Genomic DNA, 14,407 nt, shown 5'->3' on the forward strand with positions numbered 1-14,407 from the left:
AATTAAAGCATTTAAGCAAGACTTAACTTTCCAAACTACATTTTCTATTGGGGAAAAAAAAAAAAAAAAAAAAAAAAAAAAAAAAAGAGAGAAGGAAAAAAGCCATTACGTTCCTGACCTCTCCAGAAAAAATATGTAACACATAAAATGTTCTTGCTACATTAAATTGAATTAATTTACCAAAAACTTGAAGATGCGCTTCCTGAAGTACAAAGACTATTGACAGAATGCTAAAAAAGCACCATAAAACACTTCAAAGGTGAGCAATGGTGATTTTAACCCTCAAACATACTTTGAGAAACACATCAGAATTATAAAATTAATAACTGAATAGTCTCTCTCAGGTTCCTGTCATATTGTCATTGAATATTTCAGTTCCAGAAGAGAATCAGCTGGATAAAAAAAATTGCTGATGGCACAGAAAAAAGGATGAGCTCTGAGAAAACATTTTCTCTTGTTCTGTCCCTTAGTAAACCTGGGCTATAGCTATAAATACAAATAAATTTCATAGGCGACCTCAGTCTGAAAGAAAAACAGGCTGTCTTCTATTTTTTAAAACAAAATATGCTTTTTATTTATAGGGATCTACATCACATTCCCAATCTCCTGTTTGAACCAAGGCTGATGATTTCTAATGTGCGTACATATTCCACTATTCCTCTGGTAAGTAGCTCCAGTGCATTAAGGAGACACTCACTGGGCTAATGCTGAATTGGGAGATCAGATGTCTCCACACAATACCACCATGGAACCTGCAACGTATCAGAAAAATGCCAATTCACCATCACCAGCCCATGGCAAGTCGTGATGCTGCCATCCCTGATGGAGCCTTCTGCTTGCCCTCCTCTGAAGGCAGGATACCACAAAAGCAGACACCAAATTAACTAGGAAGGGAGGAAATGAAAAAAGGGGAAGCAGAAGCTGTGTGAAGGACAGCTAGGAAGAACCACTGCACAACATCCTAGATAGTATTATTTTGGTTAAAAATATTGTTTTCCAACCTTATTATCTATATTGTTAGTCAAGACCCTCCTAGATATTCTGCAAAAAAGGTAACAAAAGAGAAAAGCTGATTAAATCACTTATTTCTCCCTCCATGCCTTTGAAAGAGTAGAAGTTACAACTTATACTTCATATCTTATTTCAAAAAAAATAATTAACAAAAACAAACAAAACCAAACCAGAAGCAGCAGAACATGAGAATTTCTACAGAACTCTGCAAGAGTCCAAGCTCGGATCTGCCAAAGAAAGAAAATGAAGGATTATTTTAATCTGAGTTCTACTTACCACCATGTCTAGTAACAAACTGAAATAAAGGAAGAGCTGAAAAAGCCATCCTCATCAGCAGACATATTGCGTTAAATAAAACTTGATCTTGGAACCCTGCTCTGTAAAAGCCCACAGGAGCAGATGGCTTTACCACCCCTGAAGGGAACTGGCAAGACTAAATCACAATCAGGCACTGCTGAAGCACTGCAAGCAGAGATGTCCAATGCAGCCACAATACTGAGAAAGACCAAAGGACCAGGATTTTATTTTTGCTTTTGAAATAATAAATGAATGATGAGACCACTAAATTACATTGTCTGACAAAGGGCAGATTGAATATAGGAAGTTGTTTCTGGGACTTTTTTCCATGTAATGGTCATGAAAAAGACACTGATATTAAAAAAAAAAAAAAAAAAAAGGAAAGGAAAAAAAAAGAACAATCAGCCCCTCCCCTCCACATATATACCCATGTACACTGTCAGTTTCTCTAATCTTTTTTTTTCCATGCCCTTTATCAAATTGATAGTGGTTGTTTTCTCATGGCCTGCAGTATTTGCTTTTGCTTTCAGGTCTTAGACTGCAGATCTTATCTCTGTTTACCTGCAAGCTTATTCTTTCATGCTTTGAAAGAAAGGAAAGGTGACAAATCAGATTACAGACTTTACAAAAGCATGCTGTGAATTAGCAAGGGAGGTAAAAAACTAACATCTATTGAAAACCTCAAAGTAAAAACAGCTGCTCAAAATAAAAACAGCATTGAAAGAACAGTAAAAGAAATTCCAATCAGAATTTCACCAATTTGAATTTATATTACTTTTAATTTTACAACTGGAGAGCCAATTTAAAATAATGGTAACAGTCCCTTTTCCCTGCAACTTAATCCGAATGTCCCTGACTGCTAAGGCAATTCAGAACAGCAACACAAATCCTGAGAAAGATACTATAAACTACACTGCATATGAGAGGTCGTTTTTTAAACTTCATTTATTCAGCCCTCAGACTGTTAGAACAAAAAGAGTCATTCCTAAATTACCAGGCACAGGCAGCAATCCTGCTGTTAGGTCACATCACACACACCCCGGCTACAGAAGGATATTTAACACTAAATGTTTCATTACCCCTCTGAGCTGTGTTGGTGCATCCTATCTCCCACCCGGCTGGATGGGGTCTCTGGAGGGAGGTGTCAGGCAGCTCTGCTCTGCGAGTACCGGCAGCCTCCCGCTGCTCCCAGCAGCAGTAGGACTGCAGCGATGAACAAGCAGCTCCGCTCTGCCAGTCCCCTTGGTACAGGACTTTTGGAATCCAAACACAGAAAATGGCACCACTGAAAACAAAACCTGCTGGAATCCAAGGGTTTGGGGTATCCCATAATATTGTCTTTTCCTCTCTATGCTGCTTGCTGGATATTCAAAAGGCATCCAAAAATTGCTCCAGTGATTCAACAGCAAATCTCAGACACACAGAAACAAAATATTAAAGCTGCTTTTTTAAACTAAGAATCACTCTGCTGTGACTCCACTTACAGAACAGATTCAGCATTAATCAAGCAGTCTCAGGCACTTTTCTAAGCCATGAAATATCATATATTCATTTTAAATGTGATATAGATATGTGCTCATCAGCTACTTGTATTGTCAATTTGCATGAAACGTAGCAAGTACAGTTCAGGTAATTGCCACTGTTCCTGATACCCCTAATGCTGGAATTAAAAATAAAAATAAAACTGTCCTTTTCAAAATGACTTTATTTCGTTATCTTCTCAGACTAAGTTTTTAAGCCTTATTTTAAGTAAAGATGCTGAAATCAGGAATGACAAAACCAGTCCATTCCCAATCCTGCTGAAGAATTTATCTTCCATGGTCCATATACCAGCGTATACTCTAAACTAGACCTGGCTGAACCTTTTTGATGGAGCCATCATGGTGAAACAAAGCAGAAACCAATTTAGCTTTCATTTGAAATGCATCACTTTTTATATAATGAATTAAATTAAATTTTATGAAGCCTCAAAATATACCCAAAAAGGGGATATGCACTCTAGAAGAGGAATACTGCACTCCAGTTGCAAACATGAGCAAGCCTGCAGGAAAAATCTCAAGACAAGTGTAGCGTGGATGCTGGGAGCTCAGCACCACTTGTTTTGTTCTGCAGACCCAAGTCTTGTCTGACCACATTGGCTGCTGATACAAATGCAACCTGACTGAAGAGGTTTTAACCTCACCGTGTATCTTCGAGCCTGATTAAATCTGATTTCTCAGGAAAAGTAAAACTTCAACTTCCTCTAACTTTTTGGAATGACAACTATGGAATATTAAAATACTTTCAAGATTTTTCTGTGCTGTAGCTTCAAACAGCAGTCTTTTTTTTTTTTTAAATAGCAACTTTCTTCAGCCGCAAAGCATCCCATAATGATGGCCAGCTCAAAACAATGTACAAATTTAGTCTCACTTTGTCTTTCAGCTGGGCCTAAGATTGAATATAAGAAGAATCAAGTGGTGCATAGTGTTTGCAACAGCCCCTGATATAGCGTGATTTGCATTTTAGAGGTTTCAATGGGACATGGTATGATATCACTGCAGTGGTATTAATTTTTGTTTGTGTTTGTGATACTGCTTGTTTCACTTTTGCCAATCTAGTCTTAATACTAGTTTGCTAACACCAGATAAACAGATGAGCATACTGGAACTGAAACGGAAATGTCTTTTTTGTATCATTTTTGATACAAATGTCTTTTTTTCCATCTGGCTCCAGCTGCACCCATCTGCAACCAGCCTAAAATGAGGAGAAAGGAGCTGTCATTTGCATGGTGCCTTCCTTCAACTCTCTCTCCAATATACATTTTTCAGCAGAAGCAACAGAGCTGAAATCACAATAATCCTGCTGTCTGTAGCATGAAGAAACCAAAGAAAAAAAATTATCATTTCAATCCCGTGCCAATGGAGAAGAACAAAGCCAGCTAGAAGGATGAAGGAACAGCATGATTTAACACACGCTTTGTAGGCTAAAAGCTCCTAACTTGGGTGCCCCCGTTTAAGAACCATCTAATAGCAGCATTGAGAAGGCAAACTTTTTTCACTACAGAGACAAATCAATATTCTGTGACATTTTTCTCTCAAAAACAGAAAATCAAACTGGAAAGGCATTCAATTTGGAAAAAAAGCTTGTAATTGATATGGGTTAGTAAATTTAAGGAAAATATTTTCATTTGAACCCAATCAACAATATCCATAAATAAATTAGAAAGTTCAAAACATCTAAAAGAAAAAAAAAGCAGTGGGAGAAATTTTCTCAAAAAAATATTCATCAACTGCCTTTTCTGGATTAGCAGTTGGATGGAGAACTTCTCCATCATGATCTGCCAAAGCCCAGAGCTTCAGCCACAGCCACTCACAGGAGGTAACAGCAGCTCAGGCCACAGCTTTGAGAATGAGGTCCTACAGGAGACATGCTGCTAATGAGGCCTAGGGGTGATTGATCATTTCCTCAACTTTATGAGGGAAGCAACTGCCCTGAGTAAAGCCTGCTCAACCTTAATGGCAGAGTGCCTTACATCACTGAGTAACAGTTATTGTGTTCTACTACCTATGCGGCAGTGGACAAGCTGCAAAGGAAGTTGATGAGTCCCAAGTAAAACAGAAGGGTAATTGCTGTTACCAGCAGTATCAAGGACACAGAAACACAAAGATCCAACCTATGAGTAAGGACCATTTCAATTGCAAACGTCCTTCAACTACATCTACCAGAGAAACACAGTTAACACTTCAGAAAGCAAATGGACGTCTTGGATCTGAAGATCGGTCACTCACTTTAGCTCTCTGAGGCAGGTTCATCACGGTGTCTGGTTTGAAGTCATTCTTGTTCTTTCTGCACAGAACCGCCGTGATGATGATGATGATCACTGTAACCACAGCGATGGGAGCCAGCACCGCTGCAATGATCCACAGGTTGTTTGGGGGGTTCTTCACCACAGCTACAGAAAATTGCAAACCAACATTAGTAAGTTTTACCGAGCAAATGCAAGATTTAAATTGCTTTCAACACAGTCTTCAACTGTCTCCATATAACAACTAGTATAAAAGGTTTATTAGGAATCTAGCTATACCTTTGTATTCCTTAAGTTAAAAAAATGAATCAGCAACACTGTTCAATTCACAAATCCCTGGGCTCTCTTCTCTTAGTTATAGCCAGCTGCAAAAGCAGACATCAACTCCCAAGTCAAATTAGATACCATGTTAGATATCACTTCAATAGTTCATTTACAGATTAAAAAAAAAAAGAAGTGAGACTAATACATCCTTAATTATTTTTCAAACCAAACCAGTTTATAGAAAGGTAACGTGTGTCAAAAATATACACAGGGTCTATGTTTGGTGTCAAAGACTTACTGGCTCAGCAATAGTAAACTGGGAGAGTTTTTTCAAAAACAATGAGGCTAAGCACACTAGGAGTTATTATTGATATCAATATGGTAATAAGAAAATGCTTCTCTTGTGCTCTAGGAATACTTTATCATAGTTAAGGTCAAAATGAATCCATGATTTCTGAAGGAGGGAAAATTATGAGGTTGGAAAGAGCTACTTGCAGATATATTAATAATGGCACTAGGAAAGGGGTACATTTCAGAAACACAGTGATGCTAAAACATTTTAATTCCATTTTATCAGAATAAAGCATCTTAGTATGAGCCTTGAACTTGTATACACATAAGAGATCCTCTTGTGACACATCCCCCATTCTCTTATTTCATTTCTTTCTGGAAAAATACCAGATAATCTCCCTATGATGGTGAATTTTGGTGTAGTGAAATATTTTGTGGACTTCATGCTATCTCTATTTATTTTCCTCTGCCACTGGTTACTGGCATGGACAGGCAACTGCAAGAATACCAGCATAAAGCAGCCTTTCCCATTTCTGTGGGGACTAGCGCTTTCAAATGTCATTGAGCTTATTAGCTGTCAGAGGCACTCAGCATCTTTCAGGATCAGACTTCAAATGCAAACCATCTTGTTCAGCAGCCATTATGAAAGCCAGCTGAAAGTCTGTCTGAAACTCGAGCCTCTTCTCTTCGTAGATTTACCACTTTTTACAAAGCCAATGTAGTTGGGTGATGTAGGAATAGCACCATTAGGTACTGTAACAGTAACCACATGCTTAAAGACTGTCCAAAAAGCCAGGTTGAAGCCTGAGATTAAGCTGCCCTTCAAGGTCCACTTTTCAATGGACTTGCATAATTCTAAATTATTGACTTTGAACTCTTAAGCGTGGGAGTCAAAGTGCTGTGGAAAGTGAATCTGAATTGTATCAGATAACAGCAATTTTAATTATAGACGGCTGTTGTTGCAGCAAACAAGTGGTGAAAAATTGTAATTATTCTTTCTAGGGAACACAGAGGAAATTATGACCCTACGGCTAATAGGACAAACATTTGGGAATCCAGGTTTAAATCTTTAATTTAGTTACCAGCCTCCAATATGACCTTGAGTAAGTCAATCCACAGTTCATTCAACTCAATAAGACTGCAATGGATTTTGAAGCAAGCCTTTCATTTTGCTATAACTCTGTTCGCTTATAAAACAGGAACATCCATATTTTTTGCTATTATTCATCTGTTTTGTCTAAGCAGACTATGAGCTCCTGGGGGTAGATGTCTTTTCTTACTGCATTTTGGTACAGAACTTTTCATTCTGCTATAACAAATTATAATGAGTGAAAATGAAGAGCACACAAGTATTTTCTTTGGGAATACAAAGACAGTCTACAAATACCATGTCCAAAATGAGAGAAATGGATTATTATTTTTTACAATAAATTATAAAGATAGAAGTCTCTCCTACATTTCAAATGCTCTTGCTTCAGAGGGTCTTGCTTCTTTGCTACCCAGGGTCATAATTTCAATTTCTGTATATTCTTTTCTTACAATATTCTGTGCATATTTAACTTACTTGTATGAAAAATCTACGGTTGCATGAGGCTGCCTTATCAGATCATGAAAGTACAAAGTTAAATCATGAACAGCAGATGTCATATAATTACCTAAATACCCATATAAAGCACAAAACTGCACAAAGAGCTAGGAAATTGCTATGTATTATCTATAGCTGCTCTAGTAAAAATTACATTATAGAAATATCCTCATGGAAAACAAAGTAATTCAGAATTTAAATACTAGACTGTATGGAAGCAGGAATGGAGATCCCCGGTTTCAGTCCAACTAAAGTCAGTAAGAGACCATGATCAAATCAAGAATCAGATGTGGTATGTAGTCAGTCTCTGGAATTATATCATACTTCAGTCTGCTAACTCAATCATATGTTTATGGATGATATGTCAATTATTTGTTACAGTGGTTCCTTCTTTTCCTATCACCATTACATGTAGTTATTTCAATATCTCTGCTCCTTCAGGCAGAAATAATGTCACCAGAAATAATAACCTATTTTATGTGCTGTTTAGCCAGTAAGGAGATCCAATACAGAAGTCCACTATATAATTTTAATTCCATCTGCATAAATTTTGCATTTTGGCAAAGTGAGGAGATTCAGTTAGTTAAAGGCATGATTGATTCATTAATCTGTTATTGCACAAGAAACACTCCAAGCTCCACCACAGGTTTATGACTGTGGGTCAACTATACAGGAATATTCAAAAAAATTATTTGAAGAAGACACCTGTGCCCACAATCACTCAGTAACTGATGCAAGTCTTAAAAAAGAAATTCAAAACCACTTTATTTTTCAAGAATGGATTACTTTTTTGGCCACATTATTCTGAATAACGCTACCGTATCTCAAATCTGAAAATCTCCTGTATACACGGAATCATGGAATTGTTGAGTTGGAAGGGACCTTCTAGAGATCATCTAGTCCAACTCCCCTGCCAAAGCAGGATTGCCCAGAGCACATTACTCAGGACTGCATCCAGGTGGGTCTTGAAAATCTCCGGAGAAAGGGACTCCACAAACTCCCTGGGCAGCCTGTTCCAGTGCTCTGTCACCCTCACCGTAAAGAAGTTCTTCCTCATATTTGAGTGGAACCTCCTATGTAGCTCTGTTCTACACAAGTAGCTCTGTTCAACTTCACTTTTCTGATTTGTGTCTAAACAATGTCTTTAGCAATCACGTGGTGCACTTTACAAAGTTCTTGGTGAAAATAATTATTTTTTTTTAAAAAAATCCCTTTCAGATAGAAATCATCTACATTATTCTGAACAAGTAAAAAATAAGGGACATCTTGATAGCCCCCACATACAATTTCATTTTACTTCAGGTCAAATTACTTCAATAGCAGTTTAGCCCCAGCAGTCATTATCCTGTGGTGTCATGGTTTTGTTAGCATCAGAATGAATTCTGACTTTACAGTTCCATAAAGTTGTTCCGTTCATATATCTGTAAATGTGTAAAATTAGTTGTACAGTAGAGTTTACAGTGATTGGCTAAATAACAGTTGGTATATAGCTTTGATTAACTACCATAGAAGATTAGCCTGCCTTCCATAAGAAAAGAGCCCTCTGACTTAAGGAGCTGCTCGGATGGGTGCAGCTGAAATTTCTCTCTCCCCATACGTACACTGGTGTTTTCACAAAGAAAGAAAAAAGAAAAGAAAAAATAAAAAGAAGAAAACACAGACTAAACTAGAGAATTTTTATAAGAACTCTTACGATCAGCTTGAACTTGAATAACATAACCTAGTGTCAAGGCCATCCGCTGGGAGTCAACGGTACTCAAAATTTTGGCAGCTGCAGTGCCCAGCAAAGGTTTCCCATTGTATAAAGTATAGTATGTCAGTTCAGCCGGCTCCTTGGGTCCTGGAATACGTTGAATTTTTACCATCTTTCAGGAAAAAAAAAAAAATAAAGAAAACAAGATAAATTGTGTTTGCATTATACCATTGCAAAACCTGCCAGGAGGTACTCGAAGTCAATACACAGAGGGAACTCCTTCAAGACCCCATATAAGCATAAGCTCCATGCAAATATTCTCACAGGATCAGAGCTTCTCCCCTTCATGGCCAAGGCTATTAAGATTAGTGAGGACTGACTGCCTTCTTTAAAATTTTTAAACATAATCCTAAGGTAAAACCCTATCCTAAGAAATGCATGTTGTAAAAAGGAGGAAAGGATCAAATATTTAAACGTTACAGTCCTCTGTAAAGCCGGAATTCTTAAAATCTGTCCTAATATTGAAAATTATACTTTACTGACATACTGACATTTCCCTCATATTTTACTGCTATAGTCATCATTTTTGATCCCAGGCTGACAATAAAGAGAACCATGCTTTTTCCATTTTATTTGGCAGAATGCTGGCAGAATTTTTACATTGTTCCTCTATCTTTCCTGCGAGTAGAAAAAGTGTCAAGCACCTCTAATGACGAGAGGAGAAAGCAGTTTTGAGATTCTTCTCTGTTATGTTATTGACTAAAATATGTCATGTTTTCATGGAAAATTTTACAAAGGTTCACACTTTTGGCAAGTAAAAGCGTGTTCCTTCTTTTAAATTGTTTCAGTGGGAAAACATACAGAATTGTGGGGAAACAAGAAAAGTAGTAACTTGTTTTTATATCTCACAGGAAAACAATTTTTAAAAAGCATCGTGTAATTAAAAAAAAACAATAACTTTTCATGCAATTTTTGAAGATAGATCCTCTTTGAATCCCCCACAACAAGCATAAGTTTGCTAAATTAGTGAGAAAACAAAATACAATCGTTTCAAAAAACTGAATGGAATATGTTGCTAAATAAGAGAAAGATGATCAATAAATTACTCAGGACTGAAATCTGTACTAACGTTATCTGTGGCCACATGATTTGATGACTATCCCTGTATAAAGACTGCGTTGTACTTTCTTTTTTTTTTTTTTTTTTCAACAAAAAGAAAAAAAATAAGTTCTAGCTTTATTGAGTTACCTAGGAAAGGAAGCCCTAGGAAACTTTTTTTTTAATTTAAGAACAAGAGCCTGGTACTCTTCGTTATGCTGAATATGAGACTTTATGCTAAAGTAGGTACTTTGTACCAACCCTCATAGCAACCAAAGAGAAAATATTTCTTAACACTGATTAACTAATGATGATTTCTAGAAGATGAGAGGCATGCAAACATGGCTGACTGCAGAAAAAGAAACCCATTAGTAATGCCATGCATTTTGCACTCGATGCTTTGGTATTTTCATGAAAAAAGACAGGAAATCTCAACACGGTTAAACAGGGCTTTGGTGGGTTTTTTTTCACACAAATTGTGACAGGACACATGCAAACAAAGCCCTTTTTTCCTCAACACATAGCCAGGCGCAACCAATCTTGCATTGACCACCTGCACAGTGTAGCTGCCCACAGTAGTGGCACGTTTGAATCTTCTTCCTTGCTGATGGGACATCATAAACAGTGGGGCCAAACGCTGCTCCATTAATCTTGCAAAGCTCTGATTGTTCAGTCCCAGTAACGCAATATCAACCCCTTGAATAACTGCGGGAATGGAGAAAAATCACGTATCAGCACATTTTAGATGGACAGATAAAGTAACGGGTGGTCTGCAGGGCAGTTTGGGACAGGGATGTGCTAACTAGCTGAGAAGAAAAATAACTGCACAGTTACACCCCCTGAGTAATTCCCAACGGGGATATAATGTGCTTCTGTTTCAGCCGTTGCACTGTTCTTCTCAGACAACGTCAATGATGTATCAGAGAATAAAATCCTTCCAAAACTTCCTTAGGCCTTCGGTTTACCAAAATGGCTCCAGGAAGCACCTAATCTATGATCTTTAATGTAAAAAGTAAGTGAAAACTTATTTGAGAGCTGCCTGGTTTTATGCTTGTCATCAGATGCTCCTGTTAATTAAACGACAGTTTTTTGCCCAGCAGTTTTGAAATCTGAGGTTAGAATTTTGTACAATTTGGTTTGTAACAAAACACTATATGCTTGAGAGCACTGAAAACTGAATAAACATTTTTTAAATAAAAATTAATGCAAAATTAAAAGAAACTGAATTTATATAAAGTTCAAATAAGTGATATTGCATGCTAACAATTCATACAAATGTATAGTTTTTCAATATTATTTTTAAAAATCTTTTGGGACTACCATGAGTTCTTTGAAAACTTTTTCCATTGTAATGTCAATAATACTCCACTACAGCAAATGCACAAAGGCAAGAAATGGAATATCGGATTCATGGGGTCCAAATGGGGAGGAGCCATACCACTCCCTTCAGAAGATCATAATCTTTGCATAAACTTATTTTTACTCTCAAAATATCTCTCTCAGGTACCAAATCACACCAGCTTTTGAAAGCCAAGTGCAGAATTTAATCTGTTTTATGTCAGGCTCCTTTTCTTTTGCTCTCCTGAGCATTAAACAATTCCAGGTACAGACACACCAATTAGAAAGGCTTTGGCGTCTGCTCACTCAAAGATGTCTGGGGAAAAGGGTCTCTTTCTTGCCCAGTTATCACTTATAACGTCAAAACGATTGTGAATGAGAATGTGATACCAGTGAAATGACTACGATAAAACAAGTATTTTGAAGCCTAATAGCATTCTCTCCACCTTCTTCCACCAACAGAAAGTTATGTGCTTAATGCTTCAGGTGAAAGATGTAAAAATTCCTGGACCCAGCCAGAGTCAGCAAATCATAACAAACTTCCTTGGTTTAACAGATCGCTTTTCTTCCTGGGTTATGTCTACAAGCCTCTTTGGATTTCAGATTTAAATCAAAGTCCCGGGGTGGGGGGGGGGGTGGCGGGGGGGGGGGGGGGGGGGGAGCAAACCTATTTGTATTTTAAAACTGAGAAGATAATGCTGCTCTCTGAAGTGCTTAAACCAAAGTGGCATAAATTCTGAGGTAAGTGTTAGAAGCAGGAGATGTCTCTGTTTAAGAGGACAAATCACAGTTATGCCCCAGAGTAACTTTAAATACATTTGCCCAGTCGAATGCAAAGGTTTGAACCAGGAAGGTTCAGCGGGCAGCCACTTATTTTTGCATAAAACTATTGCACCAATGTGTTTATATAATCGAGCACTAAAAATTATTATCTGAAGTCCATGGAGGAGGGAAGGAAGTTAAAAAGTACCTGTTATCACCCAGTAGTCTCTAGTTGACTCTGAGACATCAAGGTTTGGATACTCCAAAGCTTTAAAACAAAAGTTGAAATTATGTCATAATATTCCAACGTCCTACACTTTATTTGTCCCAAAACTATTTGGTTAACCAGACACTGATAAATAAAATTGAACTATGGCCCAGGAGGAAATCTAGAGGCAGTTTTCAGGATGACAATTTCTCTTCTGTCTGAAAAAGGACATCAAGTGTAAACAGTGCAGGCAGTGCTGTACAAAGTGGAACATATATCTTCTGTTGCCAAAATACTGGCTGATACATCATCTGGGGCAAAGCCAAGGATTGCCCATTACTAAAAATGACATGTAATATGCATGTGTCTATGTTACATACACTTCTGCTGCTTTCACTCTGTGAATAATCCTTGGGGAAACAAGATGACATTCTATGGTGATTCTGTGATTTAATCCTTACTTTACCCAGACCACCATTTTGACCTAAAATAATATTAAAATACACCAGGAGTAGATTTCACCAATCACAGAGTGCAGTTCCACATGAATTACAAATGAGACTAACAAAACTGTGAACACACCTTAGACTATGGTACTCACTGTCTCACTGAGCACCATTTAAGGTATTACTACCATATGTGTTTACACCTGAGAGACACTGATGTTTGCTGTTTTGATGCCTTTTGTTAGCTTTTCCATCTCCAAAGTGCATTATGCTGTAAAGTTCAATGTGCTGCTAATTCATTATACAGCTCAGCATTTTTTCCAATAGATTTATGCAATGTGGAAAGCATTAATACTTGGAACTTAATTCAGAAAATACCCATGCCTTGCATGTTGATACACTGCTATTGAGTTACCTTGATTCTTAAACTCCAAAGTGTCTTGAAATAGTAAACACTGTAAAGCATCTGATTACAGACAGTAACTGCTTTTGAGGAGGGATTTCATGGTGTATCCCGAGTTGTGCATTTCCATGACAGACTGCAAAGGCTCTGGAGGAGCCACAGGAGTCTACTGGGAAATAATGTGCTCTGAAAACAGCAGCAGTATTTGAAACAAATGCACTGCCACATGAATAAGCATCAAACACTTTTCAAAGTAAACATTTTCACAAGACACACTACCCGTCTGAAGCCATAAATACTACACGTGCATTAAGTTCATGAGTTTGCAGTATACCTGCTGTGCTGGGAATAAAACCAAGAACTTCAACATGAAATATAAGCTATTAGTTTTTAAAGGAGCACTAGCTAAAGACTTTATCGGGTCAGTTCATCATGTGCAGGGATCAGCAGAGAACTGCAATACCACAGAAGACTCTTACTGTGTGACAAATGTCTTCCACAGCTCCTGACTACCAAGTATACACCTGTATTGCCTTTGCAAGAAGTGCCATAATCCTCTTCCTATGCAACAGGCTTGTTTTGGAGGCCAAAAGCTTGAACCGAACACAGCCGTTATTAAAAAAACACTTTCTTGGGCTTTCTTCTTGTGCTGCTGGATGCCCTGTGAAGACAAGTCCTTGTGACAAGCTCACCCACCAGCCACGAAAAGGAAGGAGCCTGTCTCATGAATGGTCTACATCCTTTTCTAGATCCTCAAGCACACCCTGTGTCAACAGCCTTCCCTCTACCTCCCCTTGCCTGCGGAAAGACCTGATGAAAACGCCAGTCTGTCCTGAGACATCTCTCATCCTGTGATGGAAAGTTTGATTCAAAAGTGCACCAACACAATGCAAGAACTCATCTTTGGGCGGTTTAACCTATTTGTTTGCAAATACCCAATTTAGGTATTGGGTAATGCCTCAAGAAAAATATATCCTCCTTTTTCTAGGATTTGCACAGTCACCAGAGTTAGTTGTGATTCCCAACTGCCTTGCACCAGTGAGCAACCACTTACCCAGACAGCATATTGTGCAAGTAACCGATGAAGAATTGCACAAGATAATTACTCTGCTGTTGGGCTGTTTGCAAATAAAATGGACTGACAAATAAGGTAATTTGCGTTTTCCCCAGTGGTCTTTCCACCAGCCTGGTTCTGCTTTTTCTTAGAATCAGAAAATGAACAGGCAC

At 37.9% G+C, this 14,407-nt stretch overlaps 1 protein-coding gene across 1 annotated transcript in view; it reads right to left on the bottom strand.

Annotated features, from left to right (window-relative positions):
* The window catches only part of KIAA1549L (KIAA1549 like), a 71,638-nt gene that overhangs the window by 41,830 nt on the left and 15,401 nt on the right, over positions 1-14,407 (bottom strand). Inside the window, exons 8-11 of the mRNA XM_074148764.1 lie at positions 12,332-12,391; positions 10,577-10,728; positions 8,926-9,097; positions 5,076-5,239 (exon numbers count right to left, since the gene is read on the bottom strand). Of these exons, the coding sequence (XP_074004865.1) occupies positions 5,076-5,239; positions 8,926-9,097; positions 10,577-10,728; positions 12,332-12,391 (548 nt within the window). The remainder of the gene's footprint in view (positions 1-5,075; positions 5,240-8,925; positions 9,098-10,576; positions 10,729-12,331; positions 12,392-14,407) is intronic.

Source organism: Numenius arquata, chromosome 6 (assembly GCF_964106895.1).
Source record: "Numenius arquata chromosome 6, bNumArq3.hap1.1, whole genome shotgun sequence".
NCBI classification, from domain to species: Eukaryota; Metazoa; Chordata; class Aves; order Charadriiformes; family Scolopacidae; genus Numenius; species Numenius arquata.